Raw genomic sequence first — 21,931 nt, 5'->3', positions numbered from 1 at the left:
GAGTTAATGGCTAGTCTTTAGGGCGAAAATCGATTCCTTGAGTTGACTAATTAGACCATGAGTTTGAAATACTGTGCGCCAAATGTTGGGTTTTCCATGACAGGGTTCCAAAATATACAACGTATTTTGCTGTCACTGAACACTCATCGAGCAACAGCTATATGCACAGCACTAAGCGTGGTGTTAAGAATATTTAACAGAATTCATGATGATACAGACCCAGTTAGAATGTAATTTGGATGAAAGAGGTTAAACTACCATAAATTGTGAAATTAGGTATCATTCATTCAAAAACCATGCATCGTGCCTGTTCTGTACACTGGACTAATAGTGAGTTAAGGGGTTTAAAACATGGCCTCTGGCATCAAAGGGCAAATAAACATGTTACTAGGAGAACAAAATACAGCCCAAGAACATCATCTTGGATGTTCAACAGTGAATCTGGGTTCTCTTTTTCATGGTGGAGGAAAGGGGGTCTTTTTAAACCTCAAAAGAAAAAGCAGATTAAAAGAATCTGGATGTGCAGGAGACAGGGACAGAGAGATCAGACCATGAAGTATACAGATAAGAATTTTGATTAAAAAAAAATTTTTGGCTCCAAAATGATGAACCATTTCATCTGACTAGAGGCAAAAGAAAGAGTAAAGTTTTAGCCAAATACGATGGGAGAAAAACCATATTAAGTTTCCCCACAGGCTGTTCACTCTTTCTTGTATCATCTTCTTTCAGCTACAGGTATATGGTTGGATAACATAAAGTATGGTGAAGTATGGGAAGCCTAATGCTCCTGGTCAATGCAAACACAATGATATCTATGAAAAACTAAATATTTATTATTTTATAGCCAAAATATGGCTGCATGTACTTTTTGCCCCTGCAGTAGAAATCCTCAACTCTGAAGCAATGCCATGTGGATTAAGGTTCCTGTATGTTTCAGGAAGAACGGACAAGGAAAAGAAAAACACTTGAGATTGACGTGAGAGTGCCACAATTTAGGAAGAAACCTGTTCTACAGATTTCCTTATAACTGTAAATTCAGCCTAGTGCTCTCTCTGATTCTCTGTTTACTTACAACAGACTTGTGCTGAATGGTTCGTAATCATGAGCTTCTGAAGAGGTGCATGAGGCCTATGTCTCAGAGCAAAAGAGAACCTAAGGACCTGTGAGTAGGTTGGATAATTTGACATAATTGAAGCCAAGAGTATAGAATAGATGCAGCTGGGTCTGGTTCTGCCTCAAGATGATGTGGAAGCATTTGATTAGGAAAGTGGAAAAGATGAGGTATTCATTATCAGGAAAAAGATAAGCTGATAAGCTTGATGCTGTAGAAAAGACTCATTTAATATATCTATTACCCAAATGGTACAATATTGCTTGATTTTCAGGTGCACCCATTAACCATTAATAATATCAACTAGGAATACACAATGGGCCTCTGAGAAGGCAGCCATACAGGCACATTAACAAAATTGTCAATGAAATTTCTGGCTGCTAAAGGATTCTGTAATAAGCTCTCCCTATTCTGCCCCCACCTCTTCCTTAGGGAAGGAAGCTTAGACAAAAGGGTTTTATTTTCTTTCTTTTTCTTTTTCCTTGAACCTGATACTTGGACACATTTCCATTCTTGTGCTCCTAACAGGTTCCCTCAGCAATGCCTGATATCCCTCTGCAATATCCATAGCATTCCCTGAAAATGCAGGGCATCCTCTGAAGATTTAATTTATGGCAACAACATTGCCATAGGTGGGTACCACATTCCTATGTCACTGATTATGTGAAATTCCTTAATTATGAGTAATCTGGGTTCTATGAGACACCAGCTCTTTTTTCACGTCTTTAAAGCAGCATGTAATTGAACATCTAGAAGAGGAATGGAAATGGAAATGGAAAATACAGTGACTGAACAAAGGCCTGGATTACCAAAGAGATGGTACATCAGAGGCTGACCAATGGGTATTTCCATACCTGCAATCTCTAGCCTCACCAGCTCAGATAGATCTGGGAGCATTACTCCTTGGCAGAATCGAAATTTGGGGAAGCATACCGATTGTACTTTGACCATGATCAGACTTTACAAAACAGATAAAGTACTACATCTAATCCATTTCTATTCAAACTTCTGAAGAGCCCCATTTGATGGGAGTATGGCAGTCATGCAGATATGAAATGTAATCAAGGAAATGTGTGCCTTGGTGGACAAAACTATGACAAAGGTGAAGAATGACTACTCATGAGGACTCATAAGAACAGATATGGATCCCCTGGTATAGGAAATAGTGGGAAAGACCATAATCACATTCAGAGGCTTAAAGATCCAAAGTGGCTCAGCCTTAGTGGCACAGTATCGTGAACACAGACTTTCAATCATCCAATGAAATACTGTTAATGTCTGCCAGGTCCATTGAGGTCCGTGAGTTTTGGGATGTTCATGAACAATCCGGCCAAAAAAAGTTATTGAGTCTTTCCCGACCAATTTCAGTTTTTTTTAAGGGCATAAATTAATAGATATTTACCGGGCAGTCTTTACCAGGCTTAGAGATACAAAAGGTAACAATACACAATACACAATCCTGGCACAAGCAGCATATAGTCTTTTGGGTAAAAGAGATTAAAAAAAAAAAAAAAGCCAGTAGCCTTATATGACCCAGCACAGCATAAATGTGGAATTAGGGTTTGGTATCTAATAGAGAGTGATGGGACCTTCAGCAAACCGAAGAGTAATATGTCCTACCCAACGAGATTTTTTTTTTTAAATTAAAGTATCATGCTGGCCAAGTAAAACCAAGACTGTGGGCTATATTCGGTGTAAGTGTGGTAAGTGCTGGATAGGTGCTGTGGGATTCTAAGCTGGGCGCCAGGCTCTGCAGAGCCTTGCAGGGAGGTTGCAGAGAAAGGACTAATTTGTATGCAGGCCTGGAGATAGCGTTTATTGCAGCAGGAAGTGGGAAGCCACGAGCAGCTCTGTGTGGTTGGGACAGGGTACAAGCAGGAGAGGTGGAAGCTGTGGCTACAGATGGTCATTAACCCCAAGGGCCATGAAAGAGGGAAGAAGATGTCAGCAACACTGGAGAGGGACTGGTGCAGTTCTGTGTTCTAGAAAGCTCTCTCTGGTTGTTGTGCAGAGTTGATTTTTAAAAGGGCAGACTGGAGACAAGCAGGCCATTTAGGAGGCTGCTATGGTAATACAGGCCAGATGTTTCTGCATGCTCACAATTTTTTTAATTAAAAAAAGGTATGCTTTTCTTCTAAATGAATGAAAGAAGAAAAAAATGGAGAAAATCTTCTGTCTTTTTAAGTTTTTCTCAGTGTGTGAGAGCAGCGTGTGCCAGAATTTAGTTCTTTGGCTGTTCGGATGATAAATACCAGAGGTTATTAGTCAGGAGTCTCCCAATGTGAAAGACATATTGAACTGATGAACTTTTACTCCCACTGTCATTTTAAAGAGATGGTATATATGCTGATGAATAAGGCACTTGATGACACTTTTTCTTCACACAAAAGATTTTTACTACCCTAAGAAAATGAAAACTTGCTTTTTTTTTTTACAAGGGCAGGAGGAAGAATGTGTGTTCAATCAGAAAAGCAGAGACTTAAAAAGTCACCTGCTACCTGCCTCGGGCCATCTCCACCCGGGCTCCACTCTGAGACATGCCTACACCACCCTGCGTTCCCGCAGGGGCTCTTCGTGAGGAAGAAAGCCCCATCCCCTGGGTCGCGCCTGGCAGGTCCTCTTCCCCTCTCCCCAAAGCCGTCGACAGAGTATGATCATCTTGTCCTCAAAATATAAAATATACCTCGCAAACGCCATATGTGCCAAGAAGTTAAAGATTTTTATGAGTAAACAGTTCTTTGTTTAAGAACCTCCTAAAAACTTGACAAGGCATTATACAGCCATTCAAGTGAAGATTATGGAATCACATGAAAAATACACAGAACGTATTGCAAGCCCAAAAAAATGAAGATTCAGAATTGCGTCTGTGATGGTAGTATACCTATGTAAATGAATAGTCCCAGTGCACGGAAACAGAAGACCGCGGGGAAACAGAACAAAATGTGAACATCATTTGCGCAGGGCAGGACTTGGAGTTAACGGAGTCTGGTCTCTTGGAATGAGCTCTCAGTGCTCTGGCTTTCTACAACAGAAGATGAAAATAATACTGACTTCTAGGTTATTGTGAGAATTAGAGATAATGATTATAAAGCATTGACGCTGCGCCCGGAAATAAGTGGGACCCAAGAAAAATCATTACGACTTTTAAGTTCTTTTTCTCTTTTTCTAAACATGTTCTGTGGGAAATAGTACTTTCTGGTGACTTCAGACGACAAGGAGCACTTACTGCCGAGGCCCTCTGAACTCCGCCAGGGCAGATAGCACATTGTCTTTCCTTCAGTGTCACCGCCCAGCACACGCCTGTCCACAGGAGGCGCCCAAACATAGATGCTGCCTTCTGAGATTGGGGTGGAGGGCACGCGGACCGAGAGGCCAATGATTTGGGGCTTCCTCTTGCCTCAAGTGCGTGCTCTTGGGCGAATCATCTAACCCTTGTGGGCTTCTGTTTCCTTGTCTGCAGTCCAGGCATTTGGACTCAATATTTTCCAGTCCTTGGACACGTTGATTTTATCTTTCAGCCAGACAGTCCAGGATAGGTGGCTTGGGAGACTTTTTATTTATTCTAAACTAGAAAATGTTCAAAGGGGGAAGAATCCCAAAGGCCATCTAACCATTCATCTACCCCAGGGCAGCTCCGTCCCTCAACCATTCCTGGCAGATGTGTTCATTCTATTTTTAACTATCTCCAGGGAAGTTTCTTCTAACTTCTCATCCTGAGTCTGCAACATTTATTCTCAGGAATTTAAGAGCTCTGTGCAAAGCAGCACGAGCTTTCCTCTGCTTCAGATTCTTTTGCCAAGTCATCTCTCCAGTGTGGGAGTTGGAAATCAGAAACATTGTGAGAATATGCCAACAAAATCCACACGTCCAATCAATCATCAAGCCCTGCCAATTAATTTCTCCATCCTCGACTCTTCCACATTGACTAACACTGCCTTTGAGTCAGGCCCCCATCATCATCCCTTGCTAGGTTGACTTCGAGAGCTTTGGTCATGGCCCCTCAAAACTATATTTATTCCTTATTTGTGGCATGCCTGTGAAGGCACAGGCATTGTCCTAAGCACGCAGGATGTGGCTGTGAACAAGGTAAATATAGCCCCTGACCTCACAGAGCTCACAGTCTAATGGGGGGTGGAGGATGTGCATCTTATAAACAGGCAGTTGCAATCGATTGTGTCAAGGAGGCCATAACATCATGTAGGTACTGGTGACAGCATGGACTCTGGAACTGGACGGCCTGGGTTCAAATCTCAGCTCTTCCATCACCCACCCACTGTGTAACTGTGGGGAACCTCTAGGTACTTAGTTTGTTCAAATTTAAAAAGGGAGAAATGTTAGTGCCTACTTCATTTGCTGTGAGGAAGAAAGGCCTTTTTGCCAGTAGAACACAGCCTGGCATATCATACTAGCTCAATGAAAACCATCTTATTATACAGAATGGCCCGCCTCCAAGACAACCGAAAAAGATGCTCCTTCTCTTAAAATCTTCCAATAGCTTCCCAGCATTGTAGGATAAGGTCCAGCCCCTGGCATGACCTACAGAGCCCTCTAAAATCCCAACCAAGTCTGCTTCTCAGGTCCCATGTCTGCCTTGAAATGTGCCTGAATGGCTTCAAGTTTCCAGCTTACACCAGCCATCTCGCTCCTCTCAGACTCCGCGCTCACTGGGACCTCTGGTAAGGACTGGTATGGACAGTCTTCCCCTTTCCCTGGCTAAGCCCTGCTCATTCTTTAAGATTCATCTCAGGGGTCAATCTCTCTAGCAAGTTTTCCCTGACTTTCTTTTATCCTCCCGGTTTGCACATTCTCCTAAGTATCCCCAGTACTTGTGCAGAGCTCAAACCGCTACTTGCTGCCATGTTGGATAACTAACTGGTGATGTGTGTGCTTCCCAGCTGTGAGTTCCTTGAGTTCCTTCTCAATCATTTTTGAATCCACAGTGCCTTGGACGGTGCCTGGCACACAGAACATGCCTACCAAATGTGCAGAGAACAAATAAAGATTCATAACAAAAAACTTCCACATAGCTTTCAAACTGCACATGGCACTTTGGGAGATGTTGGTACAGTCACTCTTTGCTTGGAAGTGGTTGATAAATGCCTCCAAATTTTACTCAGTGAACACCATGTAAATGAGCTGTCATGTTCCTTCCCTTACAAAATTACTTGCCAATCACACTTAGATGATCCCAGGGTAATTGCCATGTAAACTGTACCCTGGCTGAGATAGCCCAAATCATCAATTTAACTTTACCCTCTCATCATATGGTACTTACCACATAATTAAATAAATGGTCAGCCACCACCACAATTGTCTATATCCCCAACAAAATGAAGTGGCTACATTTGTTGCTGATTTATCAGTTATGACAATATGGAAAACACACTTCAGGTATAATATCAGAAGCTTAAAAAATTTAAAAGCACTATGTACTCTTGAGAAAGATATTCCAAGTTTATGATCAAAAAGAGAAGCATTATAAAAACTTTGTTTTCCTTAAAAAAAAAAAAGAAGAAGAAGAAGAAGAAGAAGAAGAAGAAGAAGAAGAAGAAGTCACTAAGATATAAAGACAAAAAAAAAAAAAAAACCCTCATTCCTCCTAAGGAGACTTTCTTCCTAAAACCTCAGATAATAAAAACATCTCCAAGCACTTGAAGGTGAGTTTAGCTCTTCAAACAAATCACAATTTCTTTCAAATAAACAGTTGCATTTTTCCTGTGTGGAAGGCAAAATGTATTTTACTTAAGGTTGACATTCTTTCCTGATTGACTTGCTAATATTTTATGCAAGAAGCAGATACATGGGAGAGATCCTAAATGTTGACAGTGCCTCTTAGTGACCACATTTTCATTTGCTTTTCTGGATGCCACCTCCCCACCTGGCACAGGTAATCACGTTGACTTCCCAGCATGGCCACATTAGGCCAAATGGATTCTCAAACAGGGGTTCTGTCTAAAGGGACCATTTGACTTCCAGAACACACTGCTCTGAGGCTCTGATTGAAAAAGAGGTCAACGCTGGCCCAAATATCACTCTCCTCCTGCAGTGGAATAACTGATGTGCAGCAGCCCCTACAGATGTGGAGTCACCGAGGTGATGGATGGATAAGAGTACATTATTCACATGTACATCTGCTAATATACAGGTCCCAGTGCAAACACCAAGACTTAAGAATATTATGTGGATTTAGGGCAATCCCTGAAGGACTCTACTTCCATTAGAAATTTGTTTGGCAGCCTGGGGCAAATCTATTCCAACTCCCACATGCTTCATGCATTTGAGAGGGGGAACCAAACTGCTTTAAAAAATAAATTTAATAAATTTTGTAATGTCAAATCATTAACATCCTGTCTAGTCATATCGTCTTCGTATTTTGAAAGAGCAACATTAACCTGTGGAATTTTTTTTTAAACCTTTCTAATATCTGAGTTAACATTTTTATTTTCCTTGGGTTTTCTGCCAAAGGGAATGAATTACATCCTGAAAACAGGAGAAAACATTCCAATTTTTTCCCTCTATAGGCATTTCTCTTGTCACAAATATACCAGACAATACCCAGAAAGCTCTGTGACCAGAGTCCATTTGGGTTTGGAAATAGTAGAGGAAATAATTTAACTTGCAGACATTCCCGGTTATTGTTTGCTGATTTACAATACTAGTTACAATTTGCTGCCTGTAATGGTTGTAACACTGCTCTTACAAATGCTCATTCATTCATCTAGCAGATATTTTTAGTACCTATTATGCACATGCAAGGCTGGGTGTCAGAGGAGACAGCACAGACACACAAGCCATCCCCTCAAGTAGGTGACGGTCTGGGTGGATGGGGAGAAATCCAACCTCTCTAGGGACACCTGAGCTTCTCACACCACGTATTCTTCTCAGGTCTCCAAGGAAAATGCTCACAATTCTCCCCAAATGAGCAAAGTATCCTCACATACAACGTGTTTATTTATCTTCACAACAATCTTCAGTAGCCATAGCAGGCGTTTTTTCGTGTCAGATCTGTTTCAGGCCTGAAACTCTTACCTTAATATCACTTATATTGAGCGAACAGCTTCAAGATTCTCAAATTCCACGTGACACAGTAGGTAAGTAGCATCTGCACATGGGTCTACACAGGAAGAGAGGTGGGAGGTGACAGCACCCGGGCTCAGGTGAGTTAGGTCCCGCACTGGCTTCTGTCCATACAGTGTCCTGCAGCCTGTGCTGGAAGCCTCATGGTGCAAAGCCAGTCTGCAAACATTCTCCTCAGCACTTAGCTTATCACTGCTCTAAGTAAAAAGTGCTTAAGAAATGCAGTGTTTCCCTGGCATCCTAATTTTAAACACCCATTCCGTCCTAAAAAGATCAATAAACAAAATAATAAATTGGTAAAATGTTTAGCCACCAACAATTTTCAAAACGATGAGAACTGCTGGGTATCATCGCTCAAGTCCTTAAACTGAGTCAATCCAAGAGTGTATTCCCGGGTGCTCTGAACAGTTCAGGGATCCTTTTTAAACTGAAAACGGAAGACAATACTATTTGTCTCCTAGATGTACAGAATTAGTTCTATGAGCCAAGGAACGGGGTCCAGGACTTCCACATGGCCAAAATGAGCCTCCTGTCCCCACATATCAACATCAAAATGCCTCCATGCTTATGAATTCCCACCAGAGCTTTCCATTCCCAACCCACCAAAGGAAGTAACTCGAGGCTGGGAGTTGAGTATTTTAAATCCCCCAAAGAGAAGTAATGCTGCTCCTTACTAAACTCTCAGCTATTCACCTTAAGCTGATGGGAATCAAGGGCAATAAGCAAATGGAACTTCAAAGCTCCTACGAGGCCACCAGCTCTGTTCAGCAAGGCTGAGGGAAGTGGCGGCCAAACTCACATAGTTCAGGCTTTTGAAGTCTAACTGACTGCCTCCTGTTAGCTGAGCGATTCAGTCGCTGCTGTACAGTGGCAGCTGCTGGTCTTGCAAAGCTCTGCCTTCTTTGGCCAGGGCTGCCTATCATCTCAGCAGAGAAAGGTAGCCAGGCAGAGGTGGGCACCAGAAAGTGGGAAAAAGAAAAGCTCATCATCTCTTAACTTCAAGCAATGAAAAATGGAGCTGAGGTGGAGACAGGAGGGCAAGCAAAAGAAAACCAGCTGAGTGTATTCTGGGAAATTTTCTTGTATGGCTAAAAACTCTGTTATTAGTATATTGTGTGTTTTTTTTAATGAAACAAATGAAAGCTATTTAATAAAAAATACGTTATAGCATGACGTTCTAAATATAGATGATAAATGCATCAAAGTATCTGTATGGCGATTTTGTTAGCCAGGAACATTACCACTTTAATCCAGTCTGTCTTTATAAGTACTTAGGGTAATGACACATTAAAGAAAAATTTTCAAACTCTTCAAGGATACCAAGACTGTGAACACTGTCCGCAGGATTTGGGTGCTTCACTGCCACCTTGTGGTAGCACTCTCAAATTGCAGGTACCGATCCTAAAAAGAACAATGAAGTTCTAGAAGGTGGGCTTTAAAAGTTACCCCTATAAACACATACTCAACCTCTGTACACACATAAACATAGACTCTACTCACTTTTCCAGGCCTGTAGCAAAACCTGTCCCTAGCGTATGAGGGGACTCTCATTACATGGGGGCCCTCAGCTGCTGCTATAAACAGACACTAATGGCACAAGGAGGAGATTTTTAACTGATGTTAAAAAAAAACCCTGAATGATCACTGCAGTATTATTTGCGAAAGCATAAATAAGGACGCAGCTTAAATGGCCATCATCATGGGAACGATTACATAAATTGCGGCGCATCCACACAATAAAATATTAAGGAGCTGCTAAAAGTAAAATGGGTAGTAGATCTTCATGTACTGACAGAAGGATGTCTGAGATATCTTCAGATATAAAAAGCAAGTCATTGAACAGTATGTATAATATGAATTTTAAAAACTCTTAAAATGTATGCACTTTTACATAAAGAGGTCCAAAAGGATATAGAACAAACTGTTTATGCAAGTTATCCAAAGAAGGGTAAGACTTTTCACTTTTATTTTTACAGTCTTTTATACAGTTTGAATTTTTTCCCCAGTGAATATAATGTTTTCCTTTACTTCCATAATATCAGCATCTGCATGAAAGACAAAATTTCCTTCACCTTCAGCACATGCCCCCCATGGTCACTGAGCTTTTGTAACATCTGCCCCCTTTCCCATGTAATATTCCTTGTAATGCTCACATTCCCCGGTTCCACACACCCCCAGATGGCCCTAGAGCTTCAATCCCACTCTACACAGCTTTCTGACACTTTTCACACTCTTCGATAACATTCAAGTCTTGGTCAGATTTCTGTTAGCTGTGAAGTAGCATGCCTTGCTGTGCTATTGTCAAGGACATTAGTAGCCTCAGGGGAGAGTAGGGAAGAGGAAACAGACATTGGCAAGGAGGTTTCTGACTATTGAGAGAGAACATCAGAAAGAGAACTCTGACTCATCCCCCTCCGACTAATCTAACCACTCTCTTCTGTTCTTACCTTCCTTCTACCTAATCCTGACCCACATCCTCTCCAGTTTTCTCATGGTTAGACATCACTTCATCCATGCATTCAATAACAGCCTCCCTGATCTTAGGTTTGTTCCACCCATGCCTAGGTAAGCAAGCTTCCTGGAACACACTGGTCTTCCCAGGACTGGAATCCAAACATGCTTTTGACACAGGTAGAGACCTGTTGCCTGCTTATCAGCCTGGCCTTGACGTCTGCTGAACCCCGGATTCTTCAAACTGTTGAGAAATCCATGTTCTTTTGGAACAGAATCCCCCAAATACTATCCTCTTAACATACTTTCTATTCACATCATCCATCTGGGACTCATTTCCTTAATATATACAAAACTCCCATAAATCTTGAAGCAAAAAGCCAATGACCCAACAGAAAAAAATTGGCTAAGAATATGAGCAGACAGTTCTCAGAAAATAAATACAAATGACTCTTAAAAATATGAAGAGGTACTCGACTCCACTTAAAAGATAAGAAATACAAACTAAACCACAATGAGATGCTATTTGTAACTATCAAATGGACAAAGATCCCCAATGTGATAACATACTTCATAGCAAGGATGTGCAGATATGGAGGCATTCTCATGCCCTCCTGAGTATAAACTGGTACAATTGCTATCAAGGACAATTTGGCAATACGGAAAAATTGTAAATGTGTATAACCTTTGGTCCAGAAATTTCACATGTAAGGTATTTACTCCAAGGATATACTTACAACGATGCAATATGATGAATATACGAGGATATTCACTGAGGCGCTGTTCATAATTTTAAAAAAGACTGCAAACAACCTAAGTTTTCATCAATAAAGAACTAGCTGAGTGAATTATGGCATATTCATAAATGGAACACTGTGCGGACATTCAAAAGGATAAAGTAGTTCTACCTTTACTGATTTTGAATTATTGGTAACATACATCAAGGGAACAAAGTTAAGTACACATATGCATTTGTTTCCAAATACCTTGAATAACTCTGACAGAATATGAAGAACCAAGGAAAGTGGATGCCTCAGAGGAAGAGAATCGGTCACCGAGGGGACAGAGGTAGGAGGCTTACTTTGACTTTCTACCGTTTTACTCCCTTCCTTTATTTACCGTTAGAATTTTGTGTAACATCCACATATTCATGAGCCGAACACACACACACACACACACACACACACACACACCCCTTAAAAAACCGATAACGTTGTCTGTACCAGCATATCTTTCGAATGCTACACTCAAACCCATTTTCCATTATGCTCATAGTTATTCTTCCTCTAAGCCAGGGACTTCATCCAGTTAATCAATGTCAAATTGACCCTAACCCCATGGAATTTACAGTTGATTCATGTCATTCTCCTGTTCTAAAATAAAATCAAACCCTCACGGAGCCCCTCTGTGCCCAGAGAATCATTCAACCCATTAAAAAGACATTCAATCTCCTTCACCATCAGCCCCAACCTGAAAGACCCCAACCTGATCTCAGCCACACAAGATGACTCACCACACCTCCCTTACTTGGCCATAAAGTTTCCTCCTATCTCCTCTCCTCCCCTCTCTATCCAAAAGATCCCATATGGCCAGCGAGGTCTACATCCAATTATGTCTTTGAGGCTTCTTTACTCTCAGGAAGAACCAATAAAACTTCTCTCTGTGCTCCTAACAGTACTTTGCTTATCCTACAAGAAGTTTACTGCTCAAAATTATATTACATTTATCTTTTATGGCCCTAGAGATGACTACATTTAATCTGTGGTCATCTCCCTTAGATTGCAAATCCCTGGAAGAAAGAAGCCAGACTCATTCATCATCTATTCCCAGCACCTACATAATTGCCTGGCACACACAGGTGCTTGATATAGATGAACTCCTCATCACCACTTCTCCCCGTGTTTTCTCATTCATCAAACTGAATTAAGAATACTGTTCCTCCAATGCTATTTCTATGGAGCTGGTTACTGTTTGCCCAAAATGACATGGTACTACCTATGCGAATTTATCTCCCAAGTTTAAGCCAGGCCCTTGTGCTTAGTTCTTCTTCCTAACTCTTGCACAGCTGTCTGGAGTCAGCTAGACTTTGCTTTCTCCTACTAGATATCTGGTCTGCTATAGATTTTAGAAACTGCTGGTTTGTTTTCCCGCAATTGGTTTTATATGATGTGGTGCCCATTTGGTGAGTTAGGCATGCATAAAAAGTACTTGGGAGATCAGAGTTATCTTTTCAAAAGCAAATATGGATGTGAAATGAAATCTCTAGAGGGAGAAGTTGCTGTCCTGCTCTGCTGCTTTACTCATAAGCACTCTCACTCTGAAGATATTATGAATTCTCTTAAAGGAAAAAAAATCTAAATAGTTTGCCCAGAACTATTTATGATGCTTCTATTCGTAACGCATCTAGTCAAAAATAGCTTTTGGTAACTTCTGTTTCTTTAGACACTAAGAAAGGTGATGAAAGAAACCACCTAAATGTCCATCAACAAGTGAAAGGATAAACAAATTGTGATAACTTTGTACAATGGAATATTACTCAGCAAATCAAATGAATAAGCAGTTGAAACATGCAACATCAAAATAGGTGAAAGAAACCTGGGGCAGGGGGAGATGAGAGAGAAGAGACAGAGGACACATTTTGTTTGACTCCATTTATGTAAAATTCTAGAAAGTACAAAAATAATCTTCATAGTAACAGAAAGCAGGTCAGTAATTGCTTACAGATTAGGGAAAGGCCAGGAGGGAAGGGAGGAAGGAATTACAAAAGAGTCATGAGGTAGTCTTTGAAGGTGATGGATATATTCACTATCTTGACTCTGAAGGTGGTTTTATGGGTGTATACATTTGCCAATTTGTCGAAGCTTGGAGATGTATATTTTTTAAATATATACAATTTATTGTATGTCAATTATACCTCCAATAAAGCTGTTTTCAGAAAAAAAATAGAGGTGAGGAAGAAGGGAATCTGGCCGAGAACATATGTATACAATACTGTTTTAAGTTTTCAAAGAAGAGGGATGTTCAGTACTCACAAAATACCTTTCCAGAATGACATTTTCCTGAGAATGTTATTTTCTAGGAAGACGGGAATTGTATTTTTGAAAGGAGCAGCCAGGTTGCAAGCAGATGATTAATTATCATGGAAAATCATTGATGTATCATTGCAATTTCACAGTACTTCTTACAGTTAAAATAAAGCTCCTTCATATCTCTCATAAAGGTATTGTGAAGCTTTAATTGATTTGTGTTGGTAAAAACCCTTGGTTACCACCATGGAAAATAATTGAACTAAGTATCAAAATATAAATGTACAACTTTTGTTATTGTTTTTATGTTTGTTTTTCTTTACAATAATCACTGCAGAGTGGCAACTTTTCTAACCCATGGCTAAACCAAGGAAGACACTGAACTCGGGGGCTCACACATCTGTTGATTCAATGTTGAATTATAGAATCTACAGAGGTGTTTAAAGAAACCTGCATAGCTACCTCTACGTACTGGATAATCTCGTGCATACCACTTGCTCACTCAGGAAGGAGCAGCAATGACTTATGCCAGTTGAATTCAAGGATATAAATCTCTGGGCTTAGTTGTATGCTTTCTTTATGGGAAGGCGGACACTCTTTGCCTTCTTTTGAGAAGAATAACTTAATATTAACTCAGCACCACAGTAAGGAAATACAATAAAAAAAATAAATGACAGTATCGATCAGGAGGACAATGTCGACATTGTCCTCAGAGACATGGAGTAACTCGGTTTGTCTGAGAGACGTTTAAACAACAGGCTGTATCTAGAGTCACAGACACTGCATAACGCAGCATGGCAGTGACTCAGTAATTGTCCCTAAGTATCACTGCTGACCCACGCACGCTAAGCCTTCAGTAACTGGTAGCCAGTATTATTCATAATTTCAGAAGTCAAAGTTGTGATTGCCACTGAACATTCACTGAGCAGGTCTGGAGAGCACAGTACCTCACTCTTTGGAAAGCAGAGATAAAGATGTTCCTATGTTCTCTCTCTTCCAACCAATATAATTAGACGCGATAATAGAGAAAACTCATTTCAAGAAAGTGTTGATCATTAGGCAACAACAAGGTTATTCTTTAAGAGATAAACATTTTAAGAAGGACTCTTTGCTACAGATATAGGGTAGAGATTCACAGCAAAGGGGATGGTGGGGTCCACATTTTGGATGAGACTGTCACCATGAGGCAGGTACAAAAGCATGCAATTCATCATGGGCAGCTGTAAAGAGTTCGGCAACTTATTAAGGCTAGAATACAGTAGTCACAGGCTACATGTGGCAATTTACATTTAAATGTAAGTTAATTAGAATTAAAAATTCATTTCTTCAGTTGCTTTAGCCACATTTCAAGTGCTCAGCAGATGCATGTGGTGAGTGGCTCCTATGTTAGTGCAACCTTGAACATTCCATTCTCACAGAAAGTTCTAGTGAATAGGGGTGGGCTAGAATGAGGCAGAGGCCAACACAGGGATGCTAAGGAAGGAACTCTGTGGTAGGGACTGAGAACAACGAGTGCACAATTGTTTACAAAGAGGCCATGTTGCTCAACTCCCAAAGAGAAGCGAGACCCTGGTTCATACTCTCCTAGTCTGGCTTTCAACAAATAGCCTAGAGTTAAAGTACCCTTTATGTCCCCATGCCCTCTGGGACCTCAAAAACTAAATGTGTGTTTTCCATAAAATATTAAATCAAGAGAAATTAAGACAGCACACTTAATGTGAAATAAAGTTCATATACTCCTGTTTAAACACAGATTAGAATTTCTGTCAGAACAATGCCAGTGAAAAGTTGACATTCTAATTAATACAATTTACATTATAAAGCACTGAATATCTTTATCTTGCTATTATGAAATGCCCTCTTAAAAAAAAAAAAAATCAAGGCTCTACTGAATAGGGAATTGAGTAGCAAGGGCAATATTTAAAAACCCACGTACAAGAGAGGTGATTAGGGTCACTGGCATTTTTACACACCATCACCCCAGGTCTCTAAAAAGGGAAGCAATACACTCATCCTCTTACACACAGTTTTGTCATCTTTTATCATCCACAAAGCTATTTTCATGCAGCAATAGGATTTTGAGGCTGTTTTACTTGTAATGCTATAAAACATACTGCAAACCGCAAATACCAAAAGCCTAACACATCCTTGCTCTCCTTCCCCTCTTCTCCCCTCTCATCTCCCTCTCTCTCATTCTCTTATTTAACATCACAGGGAACCGTCTGGAACACTGTGAACTCGCACACATGTAGGACTCCCAGACGATGTTTATTCAATCCAAATTCTGAGTGTGTAAGAGGGGCAGAAAATCAACCCCACAGTTGGGTACCCAAGGATTCGTGTTCATTGCCTTTGTCAATTTTATGCTATCGGTGAAAGGAATAAAGATGAGATCCTTAAAGCCTGAATTTTCATTTCCTATGACAACGTGCTTTTTCTTCATGCTTTATCACACTCCACTACTTGGTTTCCACCCCTTCATAATTGATATCGGCCATTTGAAGCATTCAGTAAAAACCTCATGAGGTTCATCAAATGTCCCCCAGTCTATAATTCTTGCTTCTAACATATTCAGAAGCATATTCATCCAAGTATTTTCCACTTCCCCTCCATGGTTTTCCCTGTGCACAGGGACGAGTGTAATGACAGTTGTATTAATTATATGCTGAAAAAACCACATAGCAGCAAAAATGATGGAGATCATCATTTTAAATATTTTATTAAAATAACCCAGTGTAGAACAGATAATGTAGACCCTCTTGATAATGAGAGGTTCATTAATTTTACAAGAATTCTAGAAAGCTTAGAATGGTCATCAAAATTATCTCTTTCATTTATTTATTTTTCAGAAAGGGAAAAACCTTCAATCATACCTTTAGAGAACAAGAGTCTAGTAAATTTTCTAAGGTATATTTAAGTTAATTACTTACCTTTCTGGGAAAAGTTTTGAAAAAAAAATAGCTTGAAATATGGAGGATTTAAATTTCATAGTATATTACTTGAAATGCCTGTAAATTTTCAGCTTCTGCAGTTTACCCCATTAAAACTTGGTTTCATTAGCATATAATGACTTCTGATAAATAAAATTGATATTCCCCATAAACAAACAAGCAGTGCATTAAAATCCTTCCATTACTAACAGCAAAAGCAACACAGTCTTGCCTACCAAGTGTGTCTCCAGGTACAGTTTAAGGCCATCCGTCTCTGCTTTAGGGGGTGTCCAATTCTCAGTGGTTTCCATGGCTTCATTTAACCACTGAATGAATTCATCCAGCTTGTTTACAAACCCCTTTGTGACAGAAAAGAGAAGGGGAAAAAAGGACAAGAAAAGCATGTTAGTTGATCATTTCTCTAAAGCCAATCTTAAAAATTCCAAACCTCACAGAGGGTAAAATTGATATCCACTGCCTTCCCATTCTAGTTTCACACTGTGGAATGGAATTTCCACTATTCCTGGCACGAAATCTATCAAAATGGAAAGACACTGTGCATGACTCCCTCTCAGTTTTTCCCTAGGAACGCTTTTTCTGAAGAATTTGGACTGGATTGCCGGGTGTCTCTATAAAGGTGTCCTCCGATCATCAAAACATTTCTGGTGTCTGACAAGTGCCCTCTCACCAAAAAATCAGGTCCCCTGCGAGGAACACTCCCTGGCCTTGGGGGATAAAAGCATTCCCATAAAGATGGTGTTCTTTACTCAGAAGCCTATGGAGTTGAGTTGCCTTAACTGAACTACAAATCTATTTTTAAATCACGTAAGTGTTTAAAGGGTTTTGGATGAGTTCAACTGACAGCCCAACTGTCTGTGGTTGAGCCTGGGTTCTAAGAAGCAAGGAAGGGTAGAGGAGGTGGGATGAATGAACAAAAACGTAAACATCTGACTCTGGGTGTGTCCTGCATATAAAGAAATATTCTTGGCTAGGAAGCACAAATCACAATAATCTTGCAATTTTTCAAATAGTGGTTATAAAAATTTATTGACCATTTATAAGAACACATCTGTAGAAACGGAAAATACTTTGAAAAAAATGAAAGCCCAGCTATGAACCTAAAGGAAAGAAATAGGGCTGGGCGCCTGCTTTCCGTGTCTAGGTAAACAGCACCACCTGGAGGTCGAAAGGAGCAAGGACAGGCTTCTACATTTATGCTCACTGAAACGGCTTGGGATGCTATTTCCCTATTAAACTTAACCCGCTCTTCAGATTTGCTTTTTGATTAATTTTGATTAATATTTTTAATGCTTAACTGAGGATATCCTGAGACCAAATTGAGAATAGGTGAAAATTCATTTTCTTTATCATGCTTCTCAGAAGCTAGGCTTCTGTTACTAAGTTTTCTCCTAAATGTTTAAGATTCATAACCCTTTAATCCCTGCAGTCGATTGGCCTCAAAATGATTATTCAAAAAAAGAGAAAATGGGACTGAGAAGGGTGGTAAAGAGAAAGGCAGACAAATAACACTCAGAAACACATTCCTGTCCGTCAAAGGGGGATAGAGCAGAGATGTGGGCGTGGAGGCCCACGGAGTCCATCAGACTGTCCCACCACGCTCTGGTATGTCGCCGCCCTGCAGGGAGCTCAGCCAATCATCCCACCTGGTAGAGAATCCTCTGTTTTCCCATGTTGCTAAATGTTAGCCGAAGCTTTCCCTATTTTATCCCTATTGTGCCAAGATTAGAAGATAATCATACCCATCCTTTTGAAAACCTAACCTAATCAGGTTGTTTTGGTAAAGCCAATAAGAAATACCATGTTAGGGTCATCTTAATTAGAAGCTAAGGCCTATGCATTTGCAATTGGCTTGTCTGGGAACCAGGAGGTAGTTTAACATACCTCAAGTCCTAGCCTCCAACCCCACCCTGATGACATCACTGAAGTTCCTTTGGTCATCACTCATGAGTGTTTCTTCCAGGTAAGGTGAAAAACATATCCAACAGGGATGGTTTCATGAATTTCACACAACACATTCCCCGACCAAATGCGTTTTTCTGATGAGCCACCCAAATTACCCTTTTCTCTAATTTTCTCATATTGTATCTTGTTCTAAATGCTAGGAATCCATGCCAAGTAATTCCTTTCGCCCTTTCTCATATATTCAGGGTATCGGTTTATCTGCTCTTTCTCCTTTTGTGCATTTCCATAAATTTGAGAGTTGCTTTGTTTTTCATTTCCTCCCCAAATACTTGAGTCTTTTAACACAGATGTTACTTCAGGTTCACTTTTTTCAGTCAAGCCTCCCACCTGTTTAAAACATCACTCCCCAAGTCCCTCTTTCTGGAAGATTGCCCACAACTCAGAATACATAAGAAATTCTTATCTGACTTGAGGTTTACCATAGATCCCTACAGATGTGTACAGTAAATCTGTGAGCAGAAACAAGGGGAGAGTGTGTTAGAACTGAAGTCCTAATTCTTGATGCTCTCATAAATACAGTGAAAAATTAAGATACTCTTTGTTAACAAAATGGACTTACAGAAATATCATCTACAGAACCTCATCAGAATATCCTCATGGGTTGATAATTGTGAGATGAAATAGTATTTTATACTATTAAATTGTATTTACTACTGAATTTGAACTTGAGTGGCTTTATCTGTAAATTGATTTGGGGAGAAAATTAAGTCAGGAAGTAAATTATTTTGGAAACAACTGATTAAATCCAAGAAGATAATCAGTAAAAGATGTTATTTGAAATGTAATGAGTTATATACTATTTATTATCTTCTCTTCCTTCAAAAACACAAGCAAACAAAACAATGTGTGTATATGTGATTGCATGGCTACCTCATCACAAAAGGTTCATTTCAGCCAAAGAGTATTAAACAATGTGGGACAGCTTTCCTAACGGAACCATGATTACAGAGTTAACTGAAATCCATGAGATGCAGATTAGGCAAACTCGTGGGACCGGGTGAACCTTTCTGGATGATCTCTCTGCATAGCCTAGTCAGACAGCAAAACCAAGGCTGTTTGACACAGAGGAAACAGAGGTCCTGTCAAGGCTTCCCTCTGGATCTCCTCTGAATTATAACCCTACCCTCATTTTCATTTGTTGCAACTTTTCTCAACTCATTTCTTGCCAGTGGTAAAAAGTTTCATCCACCACAACAGAAACCTGGAAAATCCTTGTAATCTCATAATAAAAAGCTAAACACACCTCCTTCTTAGGGAGCTCTTAGCTTTCCACCTCCCCTCCCGCTAATACATGTAGCCACAAAAACATAGACAGAAATCATAAAGACAAATGACACTGGAGTCCGTCCAATTCCTGATACCTTTGTCACTCGCCATTTCTCCACCTCTTGGAGCCCCTTTATGTGTGTACTGGTACCAATGTTCTGTGTCATGGACAGTGTACTATCCCCATATCAGGAGATGCTCTCCTTAGAAAGACCAACTAAGTGCCACTCAATATACCGAACCATACAATGTGCAGGAGAATTCACAACTGGACGCATACAACCAATATTTGATGCTAATTTTTAGAAGCTCTGCAAGAGTCCTTGTGGTGTGAATGAAGGAAAATGAGGTGACATCCATAAAAACATAGGAAAATGGGGAAAAATATAGCATTGTATTTATTTTATAATACAGATCAAGTCCTAGCATAACAAATACTAGGCACTCATTCAGTTTTTTAACCAATATTTATTAAGTGCCTACTCTGTGTAAAGCACACTGCTGGACATTGTTGGGAATAAAAAGATAAATATCACTGCAGCAAACATTTCAGGAGAACATAAAGCATGTCTCAGCACTGGCTTACTCAATTCAAGTAATTGTAATAGTCAAAAAATTCTGATGATCAATAAAAGAGTTGGAATATCCTCCTGGATTTTTCTGTGAAATGTATTCTGCCTGTATCAGAATTCTGTCCATATCCAAATTTGTTGTTATTCTCAGTATTTGACCCATCTGTGTTTGTTTCTCTAATATTCTGAGTTCACACTTAACTACTTTGAGAGACCAAGAGGACTATAAAACTCAGATTTCCTTCATGACACTATCCAGTGCTGCCATCACACTATAGAAAAGCACATTTTATGCACGTTCCACTCACCGCTACGGGCTGAACTGCACATCTCTGAAAGGCCGCATTCTAGCCTTCGCTGTCCAAACTCCTGCCAAAGTATCTTACCTGCTTAGCCTCTCTCCTGTCATTTTCGACCACCAGCTTCCTGACTGTCCCTTTCCTCGCCTTCTTCCGTTACCCTTCTCTGCCTCCCGCCAAGCTCTCCAGGGGCACACTGAGTGGGACTCAGTCCACAGGCCCCAGTCCTCCCAGGCTACCCCCTTAATTGTATCCTTCTGGACAGGTCCCTTGACATATTCACATCTGACACATGTTTTGAGAGTCTGCAAACTCTTCACTAGAGCCAAGCCAGGATTTGACATCCAGAAGAAACCATGGCCATCGAACATGAGAGAACAAAGGCCGCCGGCAGCCTTGTTACCACCCGTTGACGGCACACTTTCCACTTTCAAATCATTTGCATTTTAAAAGTTCCTTAATGAAGTGCTTCTCAAAAATCTTACTTCTAAACTTTCTGAAGCATCAATCTCTTTAAAGACTAAGCAGCGCAAAGTGCATGCAAATGCATACTTTCAGCTTTGTACAAAATGATTGCTCGAGCCCTCAGCTGGCTAACATGTATTTGAGGATTCTATTCACAAGGAAAATTTACCCTCGAGTCTTGCAAATAGCTACCCTCTCACGACAGGTTAAGAATGCCCATTACTTCTTTTATTTTCCCACCTATTTCTCTCTACAGCAAACCTGGTTTTGTCAGACACAAACTGGCGGTGATGACTGTTGCTGTCTGGAAAGGCTGTCGTGTGGAGCAGGACTAAGAAGGGAGCACCTTCCTTGCATCAGATATGGGACCAGAAGCCAGCAATACAGTAGGAAACAGGACAGTGTTGAAAGCCTAGTGGGTCATTTTGTATAGAATTCCATGATTTTTAGACCACACTGACATTGAAACCTATTTCTCTAAGAAGGTAAAGGGGGACATCTACAACAGGAAGTAGACGCAATTTTGTCACAGTGTGTGCAGTGGTGCTGATTCTGGTTATTGTACAGATGAGGAAACTGAGGGTCAAAGAAAGCCCATGGCAAGAGTTGGCGGAGTTGGGGCCCAAACTCACATCTCACCCCAGAGACGGTTTCTCTCAGCGCACCACACTGCCCTCTAGAAATACTATTCTCAGAGACACGCCATTGGACCCAGATAAAGGAGAAGCAATAATTCTTCCCAGCCTTTTAG

The 21,931-nt window shown here is 40.4% G+C and overlaps 1 protein-coding gene across 3 annotated transcripts in view; it reads right to left on the bottom strand.

Annotated features, from left to right (window-relative positions):
* The window catches only part of AKAP6 (A-kinase anchoring protein 6), a 464,155-nt gene that overhangs the window by 211,022 nt on the left and 231,202 nt on the right, over positions 1–21,931 (bottom strand). For all 3 annotated transcript variants that reach the window (XM_087859041.1, XM_087859040.1, XM_045802588.2), the window contains exon 5: positions 16,832–16,954. In XM_087859041.1, the coding sequence (XP_087715167.1) occupies positions 16,832–16,954 (123 nt within the window). The remainder of the gene's footprint in view (positions 1–16,831; positions 16,955–21,931) is intronic.

Source organism: Ursus americanus, chromosome 35 (assembly GCF_024610735.1).
Source record: "Ursus americanus isolate L20-20 chromosome 35, mUrsAme1.1.p, whole genome shotgun sequence".
NCBI classification, from domain to species: Eukaryota; Metazoa; Chordata; class Mammalia; order Carnivora; family Ursidae; genus Ursus; species Ursus americanus.
This window is presented reverse-complemented; position numbering and strand designations above follow the sequence as displayed.